The sequence below is a fragment of the Agelaius tricolor genome, unplaced genomic scaffold (assembly GCF_023055355.1).
Source record: "Agelaius tricolor isolate 1412-34295 unplaced genomic scaffold, bAgeTri1.0.p SCAF_133, whole genome shotgun sequence".
NCBI lineage: Eukaryota > Metazoa > Chordata > Aves > Passeriformes > Icteridae > Agelaius > Agelaius tricolor.
In genome coordinates, this window is record NW_027269393.1 from 113,419 (window position 1) to 140,016 (window position 26,598).

The 26,598-nt window shown below is 44.0% G+C and overlaps 1 protein-coding gene across 7 annotated transcripts; it reads right to left on the reverse strand.

Moving 5' to 3' along the window:
• Nucleotides 1-141: 141 nt before the first annotated feature.
• On the reverse strand, nt 142-25,922 carry DNAJC27 (DnaJ heat shock protein family (Hsp40) member C27). 7 transcript variants are annotated; one of them, XR_011677924.1, is made up of 8 exons: nt 25,237-25,538; nt 24,854-24,936; nt 20,581-20,650; nt 17,433-17,597; nt 13,379-13,501; nt 11,487-11,647; nt 3,223-3,871; nt 142-3,011 (listed from the first exon to the last, which is right to left on the reverse strand). XR_011677924.1 is itself a non-coding variant. In XM_071420279.1 (7 exons), the coding sequence occupies exons 1-7, from the start codon at nt 25,321-25,323 to the stop codon at nt 3,739-3,741; spliced, it is 822 nt and encodes a 273-aa protein (XP_071276380.1). In that variant the 5' UTR covers nt 25,324-25,538; the 3' UTR covers nt 142-3,738. The 7 variants fall into 7 exon arrangements, 3 of the variants coding, with proteins under 3 accessions (XP_071276380.1, XP_071276381.1, XP_071276382.1); XR_011677922.1 differs by having other exon boundaries at nt 142-3,180; XR_011677923.1 differs by having other exon boundaries at nt 3,076-3,871.
• Between the last annotated feature and the right edge of the window lie 676 nt (nt 25,923-26,598).

The window sequence follows — 26,598 nt, forward strand, 5'->3', positions numbered from 1 at the left end:
CCCAAATTTCACCCCAAAAACCCCAAAATCCCCAAATCCGGCCCCAAATCCCCCAAATCTCCCCCAAATCTGAGCCCCAACCAAAAAAAAAAATTGATTGAAAATTCTAAAAAAAAAAGAAAAAATTAAAAAATTTCACTCATTTTTTATTTTTTATTTTTTATTTTTCATTTTTCATTTTTCATTTTTTATTTTTTATTTTTCATTTTTCATTTTTCATTTTCATTTTTTATTTTTCATTTTTCATTTTTTATTTTTCATTTTTCATTTTTCATTTTTTATTTTTCATTTTTCATTTTTCATTTTTCATTTTTTATTTTTTATTTTTCATTTTTCATTTTTCATTTTTTATTTTTCATTTTCCATTTTTCATTTTTCATTTTTTATTTTTCATTTTCCATTTTTTATTTTTAATTTTTCATTTTTCATTTTTTATTTTTTATTTTTTATTTTTCATTTTCTTCCACAATGACCAAACTCATTTTTTAATTTTTTTTGCTCCAAAAAAATTCAAATAAATTTTTTATTTTTTTTGGCCTGAGAGCCCCCGAATTTCAACCTTTTAATAATTGAATTAATTATAATAATTGAGTTTAATATAATATTAATATCAATGTGGTGTTAATAAGATTGTATTAATTTTATATTGGTATTAATATTATATTAAATTATAATAATTTGATTTAATTTGATTTAATTTAATTTAATTTAATTTAATTTTATTTTATTTTATTTTACTTTATTTTATTTTTATTTAATTTAAATTTGATTTAATTTAATTTAATTTTAATTTAATTTATTTTAATTTAATTTTATTTTATAATAATAATAATACATCTTTATTTACAATAAATATTGTAACCCAGAACACCCTGGAAAATTGGGAATAATCCTTAGGAAAATTGGGAATAATCCTCAAGAAAATTGGGAAAAAATCCTCAGGAAAATTGGGAAAAAATCACAGAAAATTGGGAATAATCCTCAGGAAAATTGAGGAAAAAATCACAGAAAATTGGGAATAATCCTCAGGAAAATTGGGGAAAAATCACGGAAAATTGGGGAAAAAAATCACAGAAAATTGGGAATAATCCTCAAGAAAATTGGGGAAAAATCACAGAAAATTGGGAATAATCCTCAAGAAAAGTGGGGGAAAATCACGGAAAATTGGGACAAAAATCACAGAAAATTGGGAATAATCCTCAAGAAAATTGGGGGAAAATCACAGAAAATTGGGACAAAAATCACGGAAAATTGGGGAATAATCCTCAGGAAAATTGGGAAAAAATCACAGAAAATTGGGAAAAAAATCACAGAAAATTGGGGAATAATCCTCGAGAAAATTGGGGAAAAAATCACAGAAAATTGGGAAAAAATCCTCAGGAAAATTGGGAAAAAATCATGGAAAATTGGGAAAAAAATCACAGAAAATTGGGAATAATCCTCAGGAAAAATGGGGAAAAAATCACAGAAAATTGGGAAAATTCTCAGGAAAATTGAGAAAACATCACAGAAAATTGGGAAAAACTCACAGAAAATTGGGAATAATCCTCAAGAAAATTGGGAAAAAATAATGGAAAATTGGGAATAATCCTCAAAAAAATGGGGAAAAATCACGGAAAATTGGAAAAAAAAATCACAGAAAAATGGGAATAACCCTCAGGAAAATGGGAATAAATCACAGAAAATTGGGAATAATTCTCAAGAAAATTGGGGGAAAATCACAGAAAATTGGGAAAAAAATCACGGAAAATTGGGAATAATCCTCAGGAAAATTGGGAAACAATCACGGAAAATTGGGGGAAAATCACGGAAAATTGGGAATAATCCTCAAGAAAATTGGGAATAAATCACAGAAAATTGGGAATAATCCTCAAGAAAATTGGGGGAAAATCACAGAAAATTGGGAAAAAATCACAGAAAATTGGGAATAATCCTCAAGAAAATTGGGAAAAAATCATGGAAAATTGGGAAAATTCCTCAGGAAAATTGAGGAAAAAATCACAGAAAATTGGGAATAATCCTCAGGAAAATGGGGGAAAAATCACAGAAAATTGGGAAAAAAATCACGGAAAATTGGGGAAAAAAATCACAGAAAATTGGGAATAATCCTCAAGAAAATTGGGGAAAAATCACAGAAAATTGGGAATAATCCTCAAGAAAAGTGGCGGAAAATCACGGAAAATTGGGACAAAAATCACAGAAAATTGGGAATAATCCTCAAGAAAATTGGGGGAAAATCACAGAAAATTGGGACAAAAATCACGGAAAATTGGGGAATAATCCTCAGGAAAAATGGGGAAAAAATCACAGAAAATTGGGAACAATCCTCAGGAAAATTGGGAAAAAATCACAGAAAATTGGGAAAAAATCACAGAAAATTGGGAATAATCCTCAGGAAAATTGGGAAAAAATAATGGAAAATTGGGAATAATCCTCAAAAAAATGGGGAAAAATCATGGAAAATTGGGAAAAAATCACAGAAAATTGGGAATAATCCTCAAGAAAATGGGAATAAATCACAGAAAAGTGGGGAAAAAAATCACGGAAAATTGGGAAAAAAATCACAGAAAATTGGGAATAATCCTCAAGAAAATTGGGAAAAAATCACAGAAAATTGGGAAAAAATCATGGAAAATTGGGGAATAATCCTCAAGAAAATTGGGAAAAAAATCACGGAAAATTTGGGATAATTCTCAAAAAAAATGGGGGAAAATTACAGAAAATTTGGAATAATCCTCAGGAAAATTGGGAAAAAATCATGGAAAATTGGGAAAAAATCATGGAAAATTGGGAATAAGCCTCTGGAAAATTGGGAATAATCCTCAAAAAAATGGGGGAAAAATCACAGAAAATTGGGAAAAAATCACAGAAAATTGGGAATAATCCTCAGGAAAATTGGGAATAATCCTGGAAAAATGGGAAGAACATGAGGAAAATGGGAATAACCCTCAGGAAAATGGGAATAATATTTGGAAAATTTGGAATAACCAAGAGAAAAAATGGGAATAACCCTCGGGAAAATGGGAATAACTCACAGGAAAATGGGAATAACCACCAGAAAAATGGGAATAACACTGAGAAAAATGGGAATAATTGTTGGAAAATTTAGAATAATTACAGGAAAATTGGGAATAACACTCAGAAAAATGGGAATAACACTCAGAAAAATGGGAATAACCCCTGGAAAAATGGGAATAATTAATGAAAAACCAGGAATAACACTGAGAAAAATGGGAATAACACTGAGAAAAATGGGAATAATTCATGGAAAACCAGGAATAACACTGAGAAAAATGGGAATAACCCCTGGAAATTTGGGAATAACCCCCAGAAAATTGGGAATAACTCAAAGAAATCCTGGAATAACACTCAGAAAACTTGGAATTACTCCTGGGACAATGGGAATAATCCATGGAAAACTGGGAATAACCTTGAGGAAACTGGGAATAACCCTCAGGAAAAGTGGGAAGAACCCTGGAAAAGTGGGAATAACCCTCAGAAAAAATGGGAATAACTCACGGAAAATTAAGAATAACACAAAAAACCAGGAACCCACCCCCAAAACCGCCAATAACGCTCGAAAAATTGGGAAAAACCCTGGAGAAAATAGGAATAAATCACGAAAAAATGGGAATAAACCCCCGAAAAACCAGGAACAAAGCCCAAAATCCCGAAGAATTCCCAATCCCGATGCGGATCCGGTGCCGGAGAGGGAAAATCTGGGAATTTTTTCCGGGTTTATTTGATGTTCTTGAGGAGGGCGGTGCGGGCGTTGACCACGGCCTTGAAGGCGTCCTCGCTGCCGGGCGCCAGGCACTTGTCGGGGTGTAGGAGCACGGCCAGGCGCCGGTACGCCCGTGTCACCTCCTCCCTGCAAAAAAAACGGGAATTCTGGGATGAAATCTGGGAATTCTGGGCTGAAATCATGGAATTTTGGGGTGAAATCATGGAATTTTGGGGTTTCCATGGGAATTCTGGGGTTTTAGAGCAGGGATTTTGGGGTTCTAGGGCAGGGATTTTGGGCCATTCTGGGCTTTAGGGCCCAGGCCCTTGGCGGGGTGCAGCAGCACGGCCAGGCCCGCATCACCTTTTCCCTGCAAAAAAAACGGGAATTCCAGGCTGAAATCATGGAATTCCAAGCTGAAATCGTGGAATTCTGGTGTTTCCATGGGAATTCTTGAGGGAAATCTGGGATTTTCTGGCAGGAATTTCAGTTTTTCCCTCACAATTCTGGTATTATCCCACAGAAATTCCACCTTTGCCCACAGAAATTCCTGAGGGAAATTGGGTTTTTCTGATAGGAATTTTGGCTTTGCCCTGGGAATTCCTGAGGGAAATGTGGGGTTTAGGGCAGGGATTTTGGGGTTTAGGGCAGGGATTTTGGGGTTTAGGGCAGGGATTTTGGGGTTTCCATGAGAATTCTGGGGTTCTAGGGCAGGGATTTTGGGGTTTAGGGCAGGGATTTTGGGCCATTCTGGGCTTTAGGGCCCAGGCCCTTGGCGGGGTGCAGCAGCACGGCCAGGCCAAGGTACGCCCGCCTCACCTCCTCCCTGAAAAAAAAACGGGAATTCTGGGATGAAATCATGGAATTTTGGGGTTTCCATGGGAATTATGGGGGTTTAGGGCAGGGATTTTGGGCCATTCTGGGCTTTAGGGCCCAGGCCCTTGGCGGGGTGCAGCAGCACAGCCAGGCCCGCGTCACCTCCTCCCTGCAAAAAAAGGGGAATTCCAGACTTGAATTAGGGAATTCCGGCTGGAAATCATGGAATTCTGGGGTTTCCATGGGAATTCTTGAGGGAAATCTGGGTTTTTCTGGCAGGAATTTCAGTTTTTCCCACAGAAATTTGACCTCTTCCCACAGGAATTCCACCTTTGCCCACAGAAATTTTTGAGGGAAATTGGGGTTTTCTGGTAGGAATTTTGGCTTTGCCCTGGGAATTCCTGAGGGAAATGTGGGGTTTAGGGAAGGGATTTTAGGGTTTCCATGGGAATTCTGGGGGTTAGGGCAGGGATTTTGGGGTTTAGGGCAGGGATTTTGGGGTTTAGGTCAGGGATTTTGGGCCATTCTGGGCTTTAGGGCCCAGGCCCTTGGCGGGGTGCAGCAGCACGGCCAGGCCAAGGTAGGCCCGTGTCACCTCCTCCCTGCAAAAACCCAGGAATTCCGGGATGAAATCATGGAATTCTGGGCTGAAATTATGGAATTCTGGGGTTTCCATGGGAATTCTGGGGTTTTAGAGCAGGGATTTTGGGGTTCTAGGGCAGGGATTTTGGGCCATTCTGGGCTTTAGGGCCCAGGCCCTTGGCGGGGTGCAGCAGCACGGCCAGGCCCGCATCACCTTTTCCCTGCAAAAAAAACGGGAATTCCAGGCTGAAATCATGGAATTCTGAGCTGAAATCATGGAATTCTGGTGTTTCCATGGGAATTCTTGAGGGAAATCTGGGATTTTCTGGCAGGAATTTCAGTTTTTCCCTCACAATTCTGGTATTATCCCACAGAAATTCCACCTTTGCCCACAGAAATTCCTGAGGGAAATTGGGTTTTTCTGATAGGAATTTTGGCTTTTCCATGGGAATTCCTGAGGGAAATGTGGGGTTTAGGGCAGGAATTTTGGGGTTTAGGGCAGGGATTTTGGGGTTTCCATGGGAATTCTGGGGTTCTAGGGCAGGGATTTTGGGCCATTCTGGGCTTTAGGGCCCAGGCCCTTGGCGGGGTGCAGCAGCACGGCCAGGCCCGCATCACCTCCTCCCTGCAAAAAAAGGGGAATTCCAGACTGGAATTAGGGAATTCCGGCTGGAAATCATGGAATTCTGGGCCTTCCATGGGAATTCTTGAGGGAAATCTGGGTTTTCTGGCAGGAATTTCAGTTTTTCCCTCAGAAATTTGACCTCTTCCCACAGGAATTCCACCTTTGCCCACAGCAATTCCTGAGGGAAATTGGGGTTTTCTGGTAGGAATTTTGGCTTTGCCCTGGCAATTCTTGAGGGAAATGTGGGGTTTAGGGAAGGGATTTTAGGGTTTCCATGGGAATTCTGGGGATTCCATGGGAATTCTGGGGATTCCATGGGAATTCTGGGGGTTTAGGGCAGGGATTTTGGGCCATTCTGGGCTTTAGGGCCCAGGCCCTTGTCGGGGTGCAGCAGCACGGCCAGGCGCTGGTACGCCTGTGTCACCTCCTCCCTGCAAAAAAAACGGGAATTCCGGGATGAAATCTGGGAATTCTGGGGTGAAGTGATGGAATTCTGGGGTTCTAGGGCAGGGATTTTGGGGTTCTAGGGCAGGGATTTTGGGCCATTCTGGGCTTTAGGGCCCAGGCCCTTGGCGGGGTGCAGCAGCATGGCCAGGCCAAGGTAGGCCCGTGTCACCTCCTGCCTGCAAAAAAAAACGGGAATTCTGGGATGAAATCATGGAATTCTGGGCTGAAATCATGGAATTCTGGGGTTCTAGGGCAGGGATTTTGGGCCATTCTGGGCTTTAGGGCCCAGGCCCTTGGCGGGGTGCAGCAGCACGGCCAGGCCAAGGTACGCCCGCGTCACCTCCTCCCTGAAAAAACTGGGAATGCTGGGATGGAATCATGGAATTCTGGGCTGAAATCATGGAATTCTGGGCCTTCCATGGGAATTCTGGGGTTTTAGGGCAGGGATTTTGGGGTTTAGGGCAGGGATTTTGGGCCATTCTGGGCTTTAGGGCCCAGGCCCTTGGCGGGGTGCAGCAGCACGGCCAGGCCAAGGTACACCCGCGTCACCACCTGCCTGTAAAAACCGGGAATTCCGGGACGAAATAATGGAATTCTGAGCTGAAATCATGGAATTCTGGGCCTTCCATGGGAATTCTTGAGGGAAATGTGGGTTTTTCTGGCAGGAATTTCAGTTTTTCCCACAGAAATTTGACCTCTTCCCACAGAAATTCCACCTTCGCCCACAGAAATTCCTGAGGGAAATTGGGTTTGTCTGGTAGGAATTTTGCCTTTTCCCTGGGAATTCTTGAGGGAAATGTGGGGTTTAGGGAAGGGATTTTGGGGTTTCCATGGGAATTCTGGGGTTCTAGGGCAGGGATTTTGGGGTTTAGGGCAGGGATTTTGGGCCATTCTGGGCTTTAGGGCCCAGGCTCTTGTCGGGGTGCAGCAGCACGGCCAGGCCAAGGTAGGCCCGTGTCACCTCCTCCCTGCAAAAACCCAGGAATTCCGGGATGAAATCATGGAATTCTGGGCTGAAATTATGGAATTCTGGGGTTTCCATGGGAATTCTGGGGTTTTAGAGCAGGGATTTTGGGGTTTAGAGCAAGGATTTTGGGCCATTCTGGGCTTTAGGGCCCAGGCCCTTGGCGGGGTGCAGCAGCATGGCCAGGCCCGCGTCACCTCCTCCCTGCAAAAAAAACGGGAATTCCGGGATGAAATCAGGGAATTTTGGGCTAAAATCATGGAATTTTGGGGTTCTAGAGCAGGGATTTTGGGCCATTCTGGGCTTTAGGGCCCAGGCCCTTGGCGGGGTGCAGCAGCACGGCCAGGCCCGCATCACCTCCTCCCTGCAAAACAAACGGGAATTCCGGGATGAAATCAGGGAATTCTGGGCTGAAATCGTGGAATTCTGAGCTTTCCATGGGAATTCTTGAGGGAAATCTGGGTTTTTCCGGCAGGAATTTGAGTTTTTCCCACAGAAATTTGACCTCTTCCCACAGAAATTCCACCTTCGCCCACAGAAATTCCTGAGGGAAATTGGGTTTGTCTGGTAGGAATTTTGCCTTTTCCCTGGGAATTCTTGAGGGAAATGTGGGGTTTAGGGAAGGGATTTTGGGGTTTCCATGGGAATTCTGGGGTTCTAGGGCAGGGATTTTGGGGTTTAGGGCAGGGATTTTGGGCCATTCTGGGCTTTAGGGCCCAGGCCCTTGGCGGGGTGCAGCAGCATGGCCAGGCCAAGGTAGGCCCGTGTCACCTCCTGCCTGTAAAAACGGGGAAATCCGGGATGAAATAATGGAATTCTGAGCTGAAATCATGGAATTCTGGGCCTTCCATGGGAATTGAGGGAAATCTGGGATTTTCTGGCAGGAATTTCAGTTTTTGCCTCACAATTCTGGTATTATCCCACAGGAATTCCACCTTTGCCCACAGAAATTCCTGAGGGAAATTGGGGTTTTCTGGCTGGAATTGTGGCTTTTACCTGGGAATTCCTGAGGGAAATGTGGGGTTTAGGGCAGGGATTTTAGGGGTTCCATGAGAATTCTGGGGTTTAGGGCAGGGATTTTGGGGTTTAGGGCAGGGATTTTGGGCCATTCTGGGCTTTAGGGCCCAGGCCCTTGGCGGGGTGCAGCAGCACGGCCAGGCCAAGGTACACCCGCGTCACCACCTGCCTGTAAAAACCGGGAATTCCGGGACGAAATAATGGAATTCTGAGCTGAAATCATGGAATTCTGGGCCTTCCATGGGAATTCTTGAGGGAAATGTGGGTTTTTCTGGCAGGAATTTCAGTTTTTCCCACAGAAATTTGACCTCTTCCCACAGAAATTCCACCTTCGCCCACAGAAATTCCTGAGGGAAATTGGGTTTGTCTGGTAGGAATTTTGCCTTTTCCCTGGGAATTCTTGAGGGAAATGTGGGGTTTAGGGAAGGGATTTTAGGGTTTCCATGGGAATTCTGGGGATTCCATGGGAATTCTGGGGATTCCATGGGAATTCTGGGGGTTTAGGGCAGGGATTTTGGGCCATTCTGGGCTTTAGGGCCCAGGCCCTTGTCGGGGTGCAGCAGCACGGCCAGGCGCTGGTACGCCTGTGTCACCTCCTCCCTGCAAAAAAAACGGGAATTCCGGGATGAAATCTGGGAATTCTGGGGTGAAGTGATGGAATTCTGGGGTTCTAGGGCAGGGATTTTGGGGTTCTAGGGCAGGGATTTTGGGCCATTCTGGGCTTTAGGGCCCAGGCCCTTGGCGGGGTGCAGCAGCACGGCCAGGCGCTGGTACGCCTGTGTCACCTACTCCCTGCAAAAAAAAACGGGAATTCTGGGATGAAATCATGGAATTCTGGGCTGAAATCATGGAATTCTGGGGTTCTAGGGCAGGGATTTTGGGCCATTCTGGGCTTTAGGGCCCAGGCCCTTGGCGGGGTGCAGCAGCACGGCCAGGCCAAGGTACGCCCGCGTCACCTCCTCCCTGAAAAAACTGGGAATGCTGGGATGGAATCATGGAATTCTGGGCTGAAATCATGGAATTCTGGGCCTTCCATGGGAATTCTGGGGTTTTAGGGCAGGGATTTTGGGGTTTAGGGCAGGGATTTTGGGCCATTCTGGGCTTTAGGGCCCAGGCCCTTGGCGGGGTGCAGCAGCACGGCCAGGCCAAGGTACACCCGCGTCACCACCTGCCTGTAAAAACCGGGAATTCCGGGACGAAATAATGGAATTCTGAGCTGAAATCATGGAATTCTGGGCCTTCCATGGGAATTCTTGAGGGAAATGTGGGTTTTTCTGGCAGGAATTTCAGTTTTTCCCACAGAAATCTGACCTCTTCCCACAGAAATTCCACCTTCGCCCACAGAAATTCCTGAGGGAAATTGGGTTTGTCTGGTAGGAATTTTGCCTTTTCCCTGGGAATTCTTGAGGGAAATGTGGGGTTTAGGGAAGGGATTTTGGGGTTTCCATGGGAATTCTGGGGTTCTAGGGCAGGGATTTTGGGGTTTAGGGCAGGGATTTTGGGCCATTCTGGGCTTTAGGGCCCAGGCTCTTGTCGGGGTGCAGCAGCACGGCCAGGCCAAGGTAGGCCCGTGTCACCTCCTCCCTGCAAAAACCCAGGAATTCCGGGATGAAATCATGGAATTCTGGGCTGAAATTATGGAATTCTGGGGTTTCCATGGGAATTCTGGGGTTTTAGAGCAGGGATTTTGGGGTTTAGAGCAAGGATTTTGGGCCATTCTGGGCTTTAGGGCCCAGGCCCTTGGCGGGGTGCAGCAGCATGGCCAGGCCCGCGTCACCTCCTCCCTGCAAAAAAAACGGGAATTCCGGGATGAAATCAGGGAATTTTGGGCTAAAATCATGGAATTTTGGGGTTCTAGAGCAGGGATTTTGGGCCATTCTGGGCTTTACGGCCCAGGCCCTTGGCGGGGTGCAGCAGCACGGCCAGGCCCGCATCACCTCCTCCCTGCAAAACAAACGGGAATTCCGGGATGAAATCAGGGAATTCTGGGCTGAAATCGTGGAATTCTGAGCTTTCCATGGGAATTCTTGAGGGAAATCTGGGTTTTTCCGGCAGGAATTTGAGTTTTTCCCACAGAAATTTGACCTCTTCCCACAGAAATTCCACCTTCGCCCACAGAAATTCCTGAGGGAAATTGGGTTTGTCTGGTAGGAATTTTGGCTTTGCCCTGGGAATTCCTGAGGGAAATGTGGGGTTTAGGGAAGGGATTTTGGGGTTTCCATGGGAATTCTGGGGTTCTAGGGCAGGGATTTTGGGGTTTAGGGCAGGGATTTTGGGCCATTCTGGGCTTTAGGGCCCAGGCCCTTGGCGGGGTGCAGCAGCATGGCCAGGCCAAGGTACGCCCGCGTCACCTCCTGCCTGTAAAAACGGGGAAATCCGGGATGAAATCATGGAATTCTGAGCTGAAATCATGGAATTCTGGGCCTTCCATGGGAATTGAGGGAAATCTGGGATTTTCTGGCAGGAATTTCAGTTTTTGCCTCACAATTCTGGTATTATCCCACAGGAATTCCACCTTTGCCCACAGAAATTCCTGAGGGAAATTGGGGTTTTCTGGCTGGAATTGTTGCTTTTACCTGGGAATTCCTGAGGGAAATGTGGTGTTTAGGGCAGGGATTTTAGGGGTTCCATGAGAATTCTGGGGTTTAGGGCAGGGATTTTGGGGTTTAGGGCAGGGATTTTGGGCCATTCTGGGCTTTAGGGCCCAGGCCCTTGGCGGGGTGCAGCAGCACGGCCAGGCCAAGGTACCTCCTCTCTGCAAAAAAAGGGGAATTCCAGGCTGGAAACAGGGAATTCTGGGCTGAAATCATGGAATTCTGGGCCTTCCATGGGAATTCTTGAGGGAAATCTGGGTTTTTCTGGCAGGAATTTCAGTTTTTCCCTCAGAAATTTGACCTCTTCCCACAGGAATTCCACCTTCGCCCACAGAAATTCCTGAGGGAAATTGGGTTTTTCTGGTAGGAATTTTGGCTTTTCCCTGGGAATTCCTGAGGGAAATGTGGGGTTTAAGGCAGGGATTTTTGGGGTTTCCATGGGAATTCTTGAGGGAAATCTGGGGGTTTCATGCAGAAATTTCTGGTTTTCCCTCAGAATTCTGGCATTTTCCCACAGGATTTCTACCTCTTCCCAGAGAAATTCCACCTCTTCCCACAGAATCTCCACCTTTTCCCACAAGAATTCCACCATTTCCCATGGGAATTCCACCCCTTCCCCAGGTTTTTCCCTCAAGAATTCCACCTTTTCCCACAGGAATTCCCCCTTTTCCCTTGGAAATTCCACCTTTTCCCACCAGAATTCCCGTTTTTCCGTACCTGGACGCTCCGGGTTTCAGCCCCAGCATGTCCCAGCTGTCCTTGCTGTTGCGGATCCTGCGGATGGCGTCCGCCTGCTCCCGCGTGAAGCTGATCCCGGAGCCGCCCGGCGGCCGCTTCCCGCCGTTCTCACACACCTCCACGATGGCCGAGTAGAAATTCTGGGAATGCCGAGGGGTTTTGGGGATATTTTTAATTTTTGGGGGATTTTTTTTGGGATTTTGGGGCTTTTTTTGGGGGGGTTTTGGGTTTTTTTTGAATTTTTTGGGGATTTTTTGGGGGATTTTGGGGCTTCCCGCCGTTCTCACACACCTCCACGATGGCCAAGTAGAAATTCTGGGAATGCCGAGGGGTTTTGGGGATATTTTTAATTTTTGGGGGATTTTTTTTGGGATTTTGGGGCTTTTTTTGGGGGGGTTTTGGGTTTTTTTTTAATTTTTTGGGGATTTTTTGGGGGATTTTGGGGCTTCCCGCCGTTCTCACACACTCCACGATGGCCGAGTAGAAATTCTGACAATTCCCAACGGGAATCAGATCCCATTCCCAAACATTTTTTCCAGGAAAATCCCAGATCCAAATCCCACAGGACATTCCCAACAATCCCAGATCCCATTCCCAGGATGATCCCAGGACAATCCCGGATCCAAATCCCAAACCCTTCCCAGGGCGATCCCAACAATCCCAGATCCCATTCCCAAATTTCTCCCATGAAAATCCCAGATCCCATTCCCAGCCCTTCACTCCCAACAATCCCAGATTTAATTCCCAAACTTTTCCAAGGAAATCCCAGATCCAGCTCCCAGCTCTTCAATCCCAACAGCCCCAGATCCAATTCCCAGCTCTTTCCCAGGACAATCCCGGATCCAAGATCCAGCTCCTTCCCAGGGCAATCCCAAAAATCCTGGATCCAATTCCCAGGATAATCCCAAAAATCCCAGACCCAATTCCCAAACCTTTCCCAGGAAAATCCCAGATCCAATTCCCAGCCCTTTCCCAGGAAAATCCTGGATCCAAATCCCAGCCCCTTCCCAGGAAAATCCTGGATGCAAATCCCGGGATAATCCCAAAAATCCCAGATCCAATTCCCAAACCTTTCCCAGGGAAATCCCAGACCCAATTCCCAGCCCCTTCCCAGAAAATTCCCAGATCCCATTCCCAGCCCTTTCCCAGGAAAATCCTGGATCCAAATCCCAGCATTCCCCAGCACATTCCCAACAACCTCAGATCCCATTCCCAGCCTTTTCCCAGGAAAATCCCGGATCCAAATCCAAAACCCTTCCCAGGGTGATCACAACAACCCCAGATCCAATTCCCAGCCCTTTTCCAAGAAAATCCTGGATCCAACTCCCAGCCCTCCAATCCCAACAATCCTGGATCCCATTCCCAGGAAAATCCCGGATCCCATTCCCACCTGGAACAATTCCCAGAATTCCCACCCAGGAAAATTCCCAGAATTCACACCTGGGACATTTCCCAGAGTTCCCACCCGGGACAATTCCCACCCGGAGTTCGGAATTCCCACCTGGAACATCTCCTGATCATTCCCACCCGGCCCTGACCCCACACTCCCACCCAGGATTCCCGGAACAATTCCCAGAATTCCCACCCGGGACAGTTCCCACCCGGAGTTCGGAATTCCCACCTGGAACATCTCCTGATCATTCCCACCCGGCCCTGACCCCACACTCCCACCCAGGATTCCCGGAACAATTCCCAGAATTCCCACCCGGGACAGTTCCCACCCGGAGTTCGGAATTCCCACCTGGAACATCTCTCGGAATTCCCACCCGGGGGACAATTCCCGGAATTCCCACCTGGAACAATTCCTGGAATTCCCACCTGGAACCATTCCCTGAATTCCCGGAACAATTCCCGGAGTTTGGAATTCCCACCTGGAACATCTCCTGGATGCCCTCCCCGCTCTGTGCCGAGGTTTCCCAGTAGAGGAACCCGCGGCTCTCGGCCCAGAGCCGCCCCTCGCTCTCGTCCACCACCCGCAGCTTCCCCGCGTCCACCTGGGAATGAACACACGGAAAATGGGAATGAACACCCGGAAAAATGGGAATGAACAACAGGAAAAATGGGAATGAACACCGGGAATGAACACCCGCAGCTTCCCCGCGTCCACCTGGGAATAAACAACACCGGGAAAAATGGGAATGAACACCCGGAAAAATGGGAATGAACACCCAGAAAAATGGGAATGAACACCGGGAATGAACACCTGCAGCTTCCCCGCGTCCACCTGTGAATGGACAATGGGAAAAAACACACAGAAAACTGGGAATAAACACCCGCAGCTTCCCCGCATCCACCTGGGAAACAACGGAACAACACCGGGAAAATGGGAATGAACACCGGGAATGAACACCCGGAATGAACACCCGGAATGAACAACCGGAATGAACACAACCGGAATGAACACACCCGGAATAAACACCAGCAGCTTCCCCGCGTCCACCTGGGAATAAACTACCGGAATGAACACAACCGGGAATGAACACCGGGAATGAACACCCGCAGCTTCCCCGCGTCCACCTGGGAATGGACAATGGGAAAAAACACACGGAAAATGGGAGTGAACACCCGGAAAAATGGGAATGAACACCCGCAGCTTCCCCGCGTCCACCTGGGAATAAACACACGGAAAATGGGAATGAACAACGGGAAAATGGGATTGAACACCCGCAGCTTCCCTGTGTCCACCTGGGAATGAACAACACCGGGAAAATGGGAATGAACACCGGGAAAACTGGGAATGAACACTGGGAATGAACACCCGCAGCTTCCCCGCGTCCACCTGGGAAACAATGGAACAACAACGGGAAAAATGGGAATGAACAACGGGAAAATGGGAATGAACACCCGCAGCTTCCCCACGTCCACCTGGGAAACAGTGGAACAAACACCCGGAAAAATGGGAATGAACACCCGGAAAAATGGGAATGAACACCTGGAAAAATGGGAATGAACACCCGGAAAAATGGGAATGAACACCGGAAAAATGGGAATGAACACCCGCAGCTTCCCCGTGTCCACCTGGGAAACAGTGGAACAAACACCCAGGAATGAACAACCGGGAATGAACACTGGGAATAAACACCCGCGGCTTCCCCGCGTCCACCTGGGAATGAACAACGGGAAAAAACACACAGAAAACTGGGAATAAACACCCAGAAAACTGGGAATGAACACCCGCAGCTTCCCCGCGTCCACCTGGGAATGGACAACAACGGGAAAAATGGGAATGAACACCGGGAATGAACACCCGGAATAAACACCCGGAATGAACACAACCGGAATGAACACACCCGGAATGAACACCCGCGGCTTCCCCGCGTCCACCTGGGAATAAACAACGGGAATAAACTACCGGAATGAACACAACCGGGAATGAACACCGGGAATGAACACCCGCAGCTTCCCCGCGTCCACCTGGGAATGGAACAACACCGGGAATAAACAACTGGAATGAACAACCGGGAATGAACAACCGGAATAAACACCCACAGCTTCCCCACATCCACCTGGGAATGGAACAAACATCGGGAAAATGGGAATAAACACCGGGAATGAACACCCAGAATAAACACCCGCAGCTTCCCCGTGTCCACCTGGGAAACAATGAAACAACACCGGGAAAATGGGAATGAACACCGGGAATGAACACCCACAGCTTCCCCGCGTCCACCTGGGAATGGAACAAACACCGGGAAAATGGGAATGAACACGGGGAATGAACAACCGGGAATAAACACCCGCAGCTTCCCCACGTCCACCTGGGAATAAACAATGGGAAAATTGAGAATAAACACCTGGAAAACTGGGATTAAACACCCACAGCTTCCCCATGTCCAACTGGGAATAAACACCCAGAAAAACAACCGGAAAATTGGGAATAAACACCGGGAAAACCGGGAATAAACACCGGGAAAATTGGGAATAAACACCCGCAGCTTCCCCGCGTCCACCTGGGAACAAACACCGGAAAAATGGGAATAAACACCTGGAAAATTGGCAATAAACACCAGGAAAAAACACCTGGAAAATTGGGAATGAACACCCGCAGCTTCTCCACGTCCACCTGGGAACATGAACACCTGGAATAAACAACTGGAAAACCGGGAATAAACACCTGGGAAATTGGGAATAAACACCCACAGCTTCCCCGTGTCCACCTGGGAATAAACAATGGGAAAGAACACCCAGAAAACTGGGAATAAACACCCGCAGCTTCCCAGCATCCACCTGGGAATAAACACCGAGAAAAACCGGGAATGAACACCTGGAAAATTGGCAATAAACACCAGGAAAATTGGGAATAAACACCTGGAATAAACACCCACAGCTTCCCCGTGTCCACCTGGGAATAAACACCGGGAAAATCAACTGGAAAACTGGGAATAAACACCGGGAAAAATGGGAATAAACACTGGGAAAACCGGGAATAAACGCCTGGAAAACTGGGAATAAACACCAACAGCTTCCCCGTGTCCACCTGGGAATGACAGGAACGGGAAAAACACCAGGAAAATTGGGAATAAACGCTGGGAAGAATGGGAATAAACACCTGGAAAATTGGGAATAAACACTGGGAAAAACACTCGGAAAACCAGGAATAAACACCCCGGAAAATTGGGAATAAACACCCGCAGTTGGGAACAAACCCTGGGAATGCTCTGGAATTCCCAGAATTCCCAGAAATTCCCATCCTGGTGGATCCAGTTGGGAACAAACTCTGGGAATGGCTCTGGAATCCCCAGAATTCCCAGAATTCCCATCCCACAGGATCCAATCAGGATCAGGATCCCCCAGAATTCCCAGAATTCCCATAATTCCCGTGGATGCCCCCGCACCTTGTTGGCACAGACAATGCTGTCGAGGCTGGCGTGGGGCCCCAGCCTGGAACAAACCCTGGGAACGGCTCTGGAATTCCCAGAATATTCCCAGAATCCCCATCCCACAGGATCCAATCAGGATCAGGATCCCCCAGAATTCCCAGAATTCCCAGAATTCCCGTAATTCCCATTGGATAACCCCGCACCTTGTTGGCGCAGACGACGCTGTCGACGCTGTTGAGGCTGGCGTGCGGCCCCAGCCTGGAATCCCCAGAATATTCCCATCCCACAGGATCCAATCTGGATCAGGAGCCCCCAGAATTCCCAGAATTCCCAGAATTCCCGTAATTCCCATTGGATAACCCCGCACCTTGTTGGCGCAGATGGCGCAGACGACGCTGTCGAGGCTGGTGTGGGGCCCCAGCCTGGAATGCCCAGAATATTCCCATCCCACAGGATCCAATCAGGATCAGGAACCCCCAGAATTCCCAGAATTCCCATAATTCCCGTGGATAACCCCGCACCTTGTTGGCGCAGACGGCGAAGACGACGCTGTCGAGGCTGGCGTGCGGCCCCAGCCTGGAACAAACCCTGGGAACGGCTCTGGAATGCCCAGAATCCCCAGAATATTCCCATCCCACAGGATCCAGTCTGGACCAGGAACCCCAGAACAGCCCCAGAACCCCCAGAATTCCCAGAATTCCCAGAATTCCCAGAATTCCCATGGATAACCCCGCACCTTGTTGGCGCAGATGGCGAAGACGACGCTGTCGAGGCTGGTGTGGGGCTCCAGCCTGGAACAAACCCCGGGAATGGCTCTGGATTCCCCCCAATTCCCATCCCACAGGATCCAATCTGGACCAGGAACCCCCAGAATTCCCAGAATTCCCAGAAATTCCCAGAATTCCCAGAATTCCCGTTGGATGCCCCCGCACCTTGTTGGCGCAGACGGCGCAGACGACGCTGTCGAGGCTGGCGTGCGGCCCCAGCCTGGAATCCCCAGAATATTCCCATCCCACAGGATCCAATCACGACCAGGAACCCCCAGAATTCCCAGAATTCCCAGATTTTGTGGATATTCCCATAATTCCCGTGGATAACCCCGCACCTTGTTGGCGCAGACGGCGAAGACGACGCTGTCGAGGCTGGCGTGCGGCCCCAGCTCGCGGCGCATCTCGGCCAGCCAGGAGTCGAGCGCCTCGAAGGATTCCTTGGAGCCCACGTCGTAGACCAGCAGCACCCCCTGCGTGTCCTTGTAGAACTCGTTACGAACCTGGGGAGCGCCCCCGGGGGCGGGAAATATTCCAGGGGAAAAATATTCCATGGGAAAAATATTCCAGGGGAAAAATATTCCAGGGGAAAATGGGAATTGGCAGCGCCGGCGTGGTGGTAAAATGTGTGGGGAAGGTGGGGAAGGGGGCAGGGAATGGGGAAAAGCAGGGAAGGGGGAAGCTGGGAAATGTTGTTTTGTAATGAAATATAATAACATAAAGTAAAATAAAGTAAAATAAAATAAAATAAAATGAAATAAAATGAAATAAAATAAAATAAAATAAAATAAAATAAAATAAAATAAAATAAAATAATGTAATGAACATAATATAGTATAATGTAATGCAAAGCAATATAATATAGTATAATATAATATAATGTAATCTAATGTAACATAATATAATTAATATAATATAACATAACATAATATAATATATATTCTAATATAACATAGGCAGTGTAATGTAGTGTAATTAATATAATTAACGTAATGTAACGTAACAAATGTAATGTAATGCAATGCAATATAAAGTAATATAGTATAATATAGTATACTATAGTATAATATAGTATACTATAGTATAATATAATATAATATAATATAATATAATATAATATAATGTAATGTAATGTAATGTAATATAATATAATATAATATAACATAATATATATTCTAATCTAATATAGGCAGTGTAATGTAGTGCAATTAATATAATTACCATAACGTAATGTAATGTAACAAATGCAATGGAATGCAATGCAATATAATGTAATATAGTATAATATAATGTAATATAACGTAATGTAATGTAATGTAATGTAATATACTATAATGCAATATAGTAAAATATAATGTAATGTAATGTAATATAATATATATTCTAATCTAATATAACATAGGCAGTGTAATGTGGTGTAATTAATATAATTAACATAAGGTAATGTAATGTAACAAATGTAATGGAATGCAATGTAATATAATGTAATATAAATATATAAAGCAATATAATGCAATGCAATGCTATGCAATAATGTAATGTAATGTAATATAATATAATATAGTATATATTCTAATCTAATATAGTATAGGCAGTGTAATGCAATTAATATAATTTACATAAGGTAATGTAATGTAACAAATGTAATGTAATGTAATATAATGTAATATAACTATATAATACAATATAATGCAATGTAATGCTATGCAATAATATAATAATATAATGAACACAATATAGTATAATGTAATGTAATGCACTGTAATGGAATGCAATTAATATAATAAATATATTATAATGCAAAATATAACATAACATAAAATAATCAATGTAATGCAATAATATAACATAATAAATATAACGTAATATAATATAGCGTAATATAATAAAATATAACTAATGTAACATTATGTAATGTAAGAATACAATGTAATGTAACATAATATAGAATATATAATGTGATGTGATGTGATGTGATGTAATGTAATATAATATAATATAATATAATATAATATAATGTAATATAATGTAATATAGTATAATATATATTCTAATCTAACATAGGCAGTGTAATGTGGTGTAATTAATATAATTAACATAAGGTAATGTAATGTAACAAATGTAATGGAATGCAATGCAATATAATGTAATATAACTATATAATACAATATAATGCAATGCAATGCTATGCAATAATATAATATAATATAATATAATATAATATAATATAATATAATATAATGTAATAATGTAATGAACATAATACAGTATAATGTAATGTAATGCAGTGTAATGTACTGCAATTAATATACTATCATAAATATAATCTAATGCAAAATATAACATTACATAAAATAATCTATGTAATGTAATAATAAAATAACTATAATATAATATAATATAATATAATATAATATAATATAATATAATAATGTAATGAACATAATATAGTATAATCTAATGTAATGTAATACAGTGTATTGTAATGCAATTAATATACTATAATAAATATAATCTAATGCAAAATATAACATAACATAATCAATGTAATGCAATAATATAATAAACTGTACGTAATATAATGCAATATAATATAATATAACTAATGTAACATTATGTAATGTAAGAATACAATGTAATGTAACATAATATAAAAATATAATGTAATGTAATGTAATGTAATGTAATATAATATATATTCTAATCTAATATAACATAGGCAGTGTAATGGAGTGTAATTAATATAATTAACATAAGGTAATGTAATGTAACAAATGTAATGTAATGCAATGCAATATAATGTAATATAACTATATAATACAATATAATGCATTGTAATGCTATGCAATAATATAATATAATAATCTAATGAACATAATATAGTATAATGTAATGTAATGTAATGCAATTATTATACTATAATAATTATAACACAAAATATAACATAACATAAAATAATCGATGTAATGCAATTCTGTAATATAATAAATAGAATATAATAAATATAATATAACATAATATAATACAACTAATGTAACATTATGTAATGTAAGAATACAATGTAATGTAACATAATATAATAAATATTATATATATAAATAATATATTAAAATAATATAAAATATATAATATATGCAATAGAAAATAGAAAAATAAATAATATATAAAAACTCGTTACGCACCTGCAGGGGTGGGGGAATGGGGAAAACAAAAATATTCCAGGGAAAATACAATAAAATAATAGAATAAAATAAAATTACTTAAATGAAATATGAAATGAAATGAAATGAAATGAAATGAAATGAAATGAAATATATACATATATTTATATGTAAAGAATAGAATGGAATAATTCCTGGGAAAAATTTCAGGGGAAAAAATTCAGGAAAAAAAATCCAGGGAACAAAACAGGAAAAAAAAAAACCTGGGGAAGAGCCCAAAGGAAGAATTCCCGATTTTGCAGGGGGAATTTTTGGGAATTCTGACCTCGTAGAAGAAGGGGTGTCCGGCCATGTCGAAAATGTTCACCTTGATCTCCCGGTCCCGGATCTGCACCCTGGAAAAGGTGTGGGAATTCTGGGAATTCTGGGAAAAAAAAAAACCCTGGAATTCCGGGAATCCCCCAAGGATTTGGAATTGCTGGCGGGAATTGTTCCTGAATTCCAAGGGAAAGCCCTCTGGGAATACCTGAGGTTGTTCCTGTTCGTCCCATCCCGTTAATCCATCATCCCATTATCCCAGAAATCCCATTATCCCATAAATCCCATTATCCCATAAATTGCATCAATCCCATTATGCCATAAATTCCATTACCCCATTATCCCATTATCTCATCATCCCATTATCCCATAAATTGCATAAATCCCATTATTCCATTATCTCATCATCCCATTATCCCATAAATTGCATAAATCCAATTATCCCATTATCCCATAAATCCCATTACCCCATTATCCCATTATCTCATCATCCCATTATCCCATAAATTGCATAAATCCCAATATTCCATTATCCCATTATCCCATAAATTGCATAAATCACATTATCCCATTATCCCATTATCTCATCATCCCATTATCCCATAAATTGCATCAATCCCATTATCCCATCATCCCATTATCCCATTATCCCATTGTTCCATTATCCCATAAATTGCATAAATCCATTATCCAATTATCTCATCATCTCATTATCCCATAAATTGCATAAATCCCATTACCCCATTATCCCACCCATCCCAGTATCCCATTATCCCATTATCCCATTGTCTCATCATCCCATTATCCCATAAATTGCAGAAATCCCATTATCCCATTATCCCACCCATCCCATTATCCCATTGTCCCATTGTCCCATAAATCCCATCCCATCCATCCAATTATCCCAATATCTCATAATCCCATAAATCCCAATATCTCATAATCCCATCAATCCCATCAATCCCATGATACCATTGTCCCATAAATCCCATAATCCTATAAATCCCATTAAACAATAAATCCCATAATCCCAGTGTCCCCTCACCCCATTATCCCATCCATCCCATTACCCCATCCCATCAATCCCATTATCCCATCCATCCCATCAATCCCATTATCCCATCCATCCCATCAATCCCAGTATCCCATCCATCCCATTATCCCATCCATCCCATCAATCCCAGTATCCCATCCATCCCATTACCCCATCCATCCCATCAATCCCATTATCCCATCAATCCCATCCATCCCATTATCCCATCAATCCCATTATCCCATCCCATCATTCCATCCTCATTCCTCCCCCGTTCCTCATGAGAAATCCCAACCTTGCCCATCATTCCCGTTATTCCCATTCCATCCCAATCCCATTATCCACATTATCCCATTTCCCCATTATTCCCATCATTCTCATTATCCCCATTATTCCCATTATTCTCATCCCAATCCCAATCCCATTATCCCCTTTATCCCCACCATTCCTGTGTCACCCCAATCCCATTCCCATCATTCCCAACCCCATTCCCATTCCTATCCCAATCCCATTATCCTCGTTATCCCATTTCTCCATTATTCCCATCATTCTCATTATTCCCATTATCCCCATTATTCCCCTCATTATTCCCATTATTCTCATCCCAATCCCAATCCCATTATCCCCTTTATCCCCACCATTCCCGTGTCACCCCAATCCCATTCCCATCATTCCCATCCCATTCCCATTATTCCCATCCCACACCATTCTTCCCAATCCATTCCCATTATTCCCATTATTCCCATTTTCCCCATCCCTATTCTCATCCCATTCCCATTGCAATCCCATTATCCCCACTATTCCCAGTATTCCCGCTATCCCCACCATTCCCATTATTCCCATCGTTCCTATTCCATCCCAATCCCAGTTCCATTGTTCCCAATCCCATTCCCATTATTCCCACTATCCCCACCATTATCCCATTATCCCCATTATTCCTGTTGTTCCCAATCCCATCATTCCCATTATCCCCATTCCCATTACTCCCACTAATCCCATTATCCCAATTATCCCCACTATTCCCACCATTCCCGTCCCTTTTCCATTATTCTCATTATTCCCAGCATTCCCACCATTCCCACTATCCCCATTCCCAGTATTCCCATTTTCCCATTACTCCCATTATCCTCCTTATCCCCACCATTCCCATTATTCCCATTATTCTCATTATTCCCATTTTCCCCATCCCTATTCTCATCCCATTCCCATTATTCCCAATCCCAATCCCATTATTCCCATCATCCCCACTATTCCCATTCCTGCTCCCATCCCAATCCCTATCCCATTATCCCCGTTATTCACACTATTCCCAGTATTCCCACTATCCCCACCATTCCCATTATTCCCATCGTTCCTATTCCATCCCAATCCCAGTTCCATTTCCATTCCAATCCCATTCCCATTATTCCCATTATCCCCACCATTATCCCATTATCCCCATTAATCCTGTTGTTCCCAATCCCGTCATTCCCGTTATCCCCATTCCCATTACTTCCACTAATCCCATTATCCCAATTATCCCCACTATTCCCACCATTCCCGTCCCTTTTCCATTATTCTCATTATTCCCACCATTCCCACCATTCCCAGTATTCCTATTTTCCCATTACTCCCATTATCCTCATTATCCCCACTATTCCCATTATTCCCATTTTCCCCATCCCCATTCTCATCCCATTCCCATTATTCCCAATCCCATTCCCATTCTTCCCATCGCAATCCCATTATTCCCATTATCCCCACTATTGCCATTATTCCCATTCCTGCTCCCATCCCAATCCCTATCCCATTATTCCCAGTATTCCCACTATCCCCACCATTCCCATCATTCCTATTCCATCCCAATCCCAATTCCATTATTCCCATTATCCCCACCATTATCCCATTATCCCCATTATCCCTGTTGTTCCCAATCCCATAATTCCCATCATTCCCATCATTCCCATCACTCCCAATACCCCCATTATCCTATTATCCCCATCAATCCCATTATTCCTATCATTCCCATTATTCCCACTATTCCCATTATCCCAGTTATCCCCACTATTCCCACCATTCCTATCCCTTTTCCATTATTCTCATTATTCCCACCATTCCCACCATTCCCAGTATTCCTATTTTCCCATTACTCCCATTATCCTCATTATCCCCACTATTCCCATTATCCCCATTCCCATTTTCCCCATCCCTATTCTCATCCCATTCCCATTCTTCCCAATCCCATTCTTTCCATCACAATCCCATTATTCCCATCATCCCCACTATTCCCCTTATTCCCATTCCTGCTCCCATCCCAATCCCTATCCCATTATCCCCGTTATTCACACTATTCCCAGTATTCCCACTATCCCCACCATTCCCATTATTCCCATCGTTCCTATTCCATCCCAATCCCAGTTCCATTGTTCCCAATCCCATTCCCATTATTCCCATTATCCCCACCATTATCCCATTATCCCCATTCCCAGCATTCCCATTATCCCCATTTTCCCATTATTCCCATCACTCCCAATATCCCCATTATCCCATTATCTCCATCAATCCCATTATTCCCACTATTCCCACCATTCCCATCCCTTTCCCATTATTCTCAGTATTCCCAACATTCCCACCATTCCCATTATCCCCATTCCCAGTATCCCCATTATTCCCACTATTCCCGTTATCCCATTACTCCCATTATCCTCATTATCCCCATTCCCATTATTCCCATCATTCCCATTATCCCAATTATCCCCACCATTCCCATTATCCCCATTATCCCCACTATTCCCATTATCCCATTACTCTCATTATCCCCACAATTCCCACTATTCCCATTATCCCCATTATCCCCAATCCCATTCCCATCATTCCCATTATTCCCATTATCCCCATCATCCCCATTATCCCAACTATTCCCACCATTCCCATTATCCCATTATCCCCATTATTCCCATTATCTCCATTATTCCTCTTATTCTCAATCCCATTATTCCCATTATTCCCATTATCCCCACTATTCCCAAGCTCTTATTCCCCCCATTCCTGCCATTCCCATTATTCCTGTCGTTATTCCCACTATTACTATTACACTCAATCCTATTATTCCCATTATTCCCATTATCCCCATTATTCCCATTATCAGCATTCCCAATATTTCCAATCCCATTCCCATTATCCCCACTATTCCCATTATTCCCATTATCCCCATTATCCCATTATTCCCGTTATCCCGTTATTCCCGTTATTCCCGCTGTTCCCTCACTTGGTGACGCCGTAGTCGATGCCGATGGTGGCCAGGTACTTGGGCACGAACCTCTTCTCGCAGTACCGCTTGATGATGCAGCTCTGCGCGGCGGGAAAACGCTCCGATTCCCGCCAAATCCCCAAAATTCCAACTTTTGGGAATGCCGCCCGCGCCCCATAACAGCGGCAAGCCCCGCCCCCTTCGCTGTCAACCAATCAGAACCGCGCCTTCCGCGGAGGCACCGCCCACCCGCCTATCAATCACCCGTAGGGACAACAACGAGATGCCGGCAGCTGATTGGTTACGTCGCGCCAATCAGAGCAAAGCGCCGGCCCACCAGCGCTACTGATTGGTCACCCCGCCTGCCCCTCATCGCCCGCCGGCCAATAGCAGCGCCTCACCTTGCCCACCTCGGCGTTGCCCATGGAGATGACTTTAACCCGCAGCGCCTTGCGCGGCTCCTTCCGCTTGGCCGCGTTCGCCTCCATGGCGGGGCCGCGGCGCCGCGGGCCGGGCCCGTTGCCGGTGCGGGTTCCGCTGCCGCTTCCGGTGGCGGTTCCGGTGCCGGTGAGAGCGGCAGAGACCGGAGGGAGGCAGCAATGGCGGCGGAGCGGCGCTTCCGCCTCAGCCCGGCCGTGCCGCGCGAGTTCTCGCGAGATTTGAGGCGGGAGCGGGGGGAGGATCCGCCAGGGGGCGCCAAGTGCGGGGCGCGGGTCACGTGTCCGGTGTCAGTGTCACGTGTCCGCTGTCAGTGTCACGTGTCCGCTGTCAGTGTCACGTGTCCGGTGTCAGTGTCACGTGTCCTTGTCACGTGTCATTGTCACTGTCCCACAAAACCCCACAAAAACCCAAATCCCGGGAAAAAACCAAAATCCCACAAAAAAAACCCAAAATCCCAGGGAAAAAAACCCAAATACCACCAAAACCCAAAAAAATCCTATTAAAAAACCCCAAAAATCCTATAAAGAACCCTAAAATCCCACCAAAAAAACCCTAAATCTCACGAAAAACCCCAAAATCCCAGGGGGAAAAAACCCCAAATACCACAAAAAAAACCTCCAAAAATTCTATTAAAAACCCAAAAATATCCTACAGAGAACTCCAAAATCCCACAAAGAAACCCCCAAATATCAGGAAAAAAACCCCAAATACCAGAAAAAACCGCAAATCCTATAAAAAACCCAAATCCCAGGAAAACCCCAAAAATCAAACTTAAAAAAGCCCAAAATCCCAGGGGAAAAACCCAAATACCACAAAACCCCAAAAAATATCCCTCAAAAAACCCCCAAATCCCACAAAAAAACCCCCAAATCCCACAAAACAAAAAATCCTATAAAAAACCTCAAAACATCCTATAAAGAACCCCCAAATCCCACAAAAAACCCCGAAAATCTCACAAAAAAAACCCCAAATCCCAGGGAAAGAACCCCAAATACCACCAAAACCCAAAAAAATCCTATTAAAAAACCCCAAAAATCCTATAAAGAACCCCAAAATCCCCCCAAAAACCCGCAAAATCCTACAAAGAACCCCTAAATCCCACCAAAAACCCCCAAAATCCCAGGAAAAAACCCAAAATTCCACAAAAAGCAGAAAAAAAATCCTATAGAAAACCCCAAAAAATCCTACAAAAAACCCCCACAAAATTCCCGAAAAGAACCCCAAAATCCCACAAAAAAACAAAATCCCAAGAAAAAAACCCAAATTCCACAAAAAGCAAAAAAAAAATCCTACAAAAAACCCCGCAAAATCCCACAAAAAAA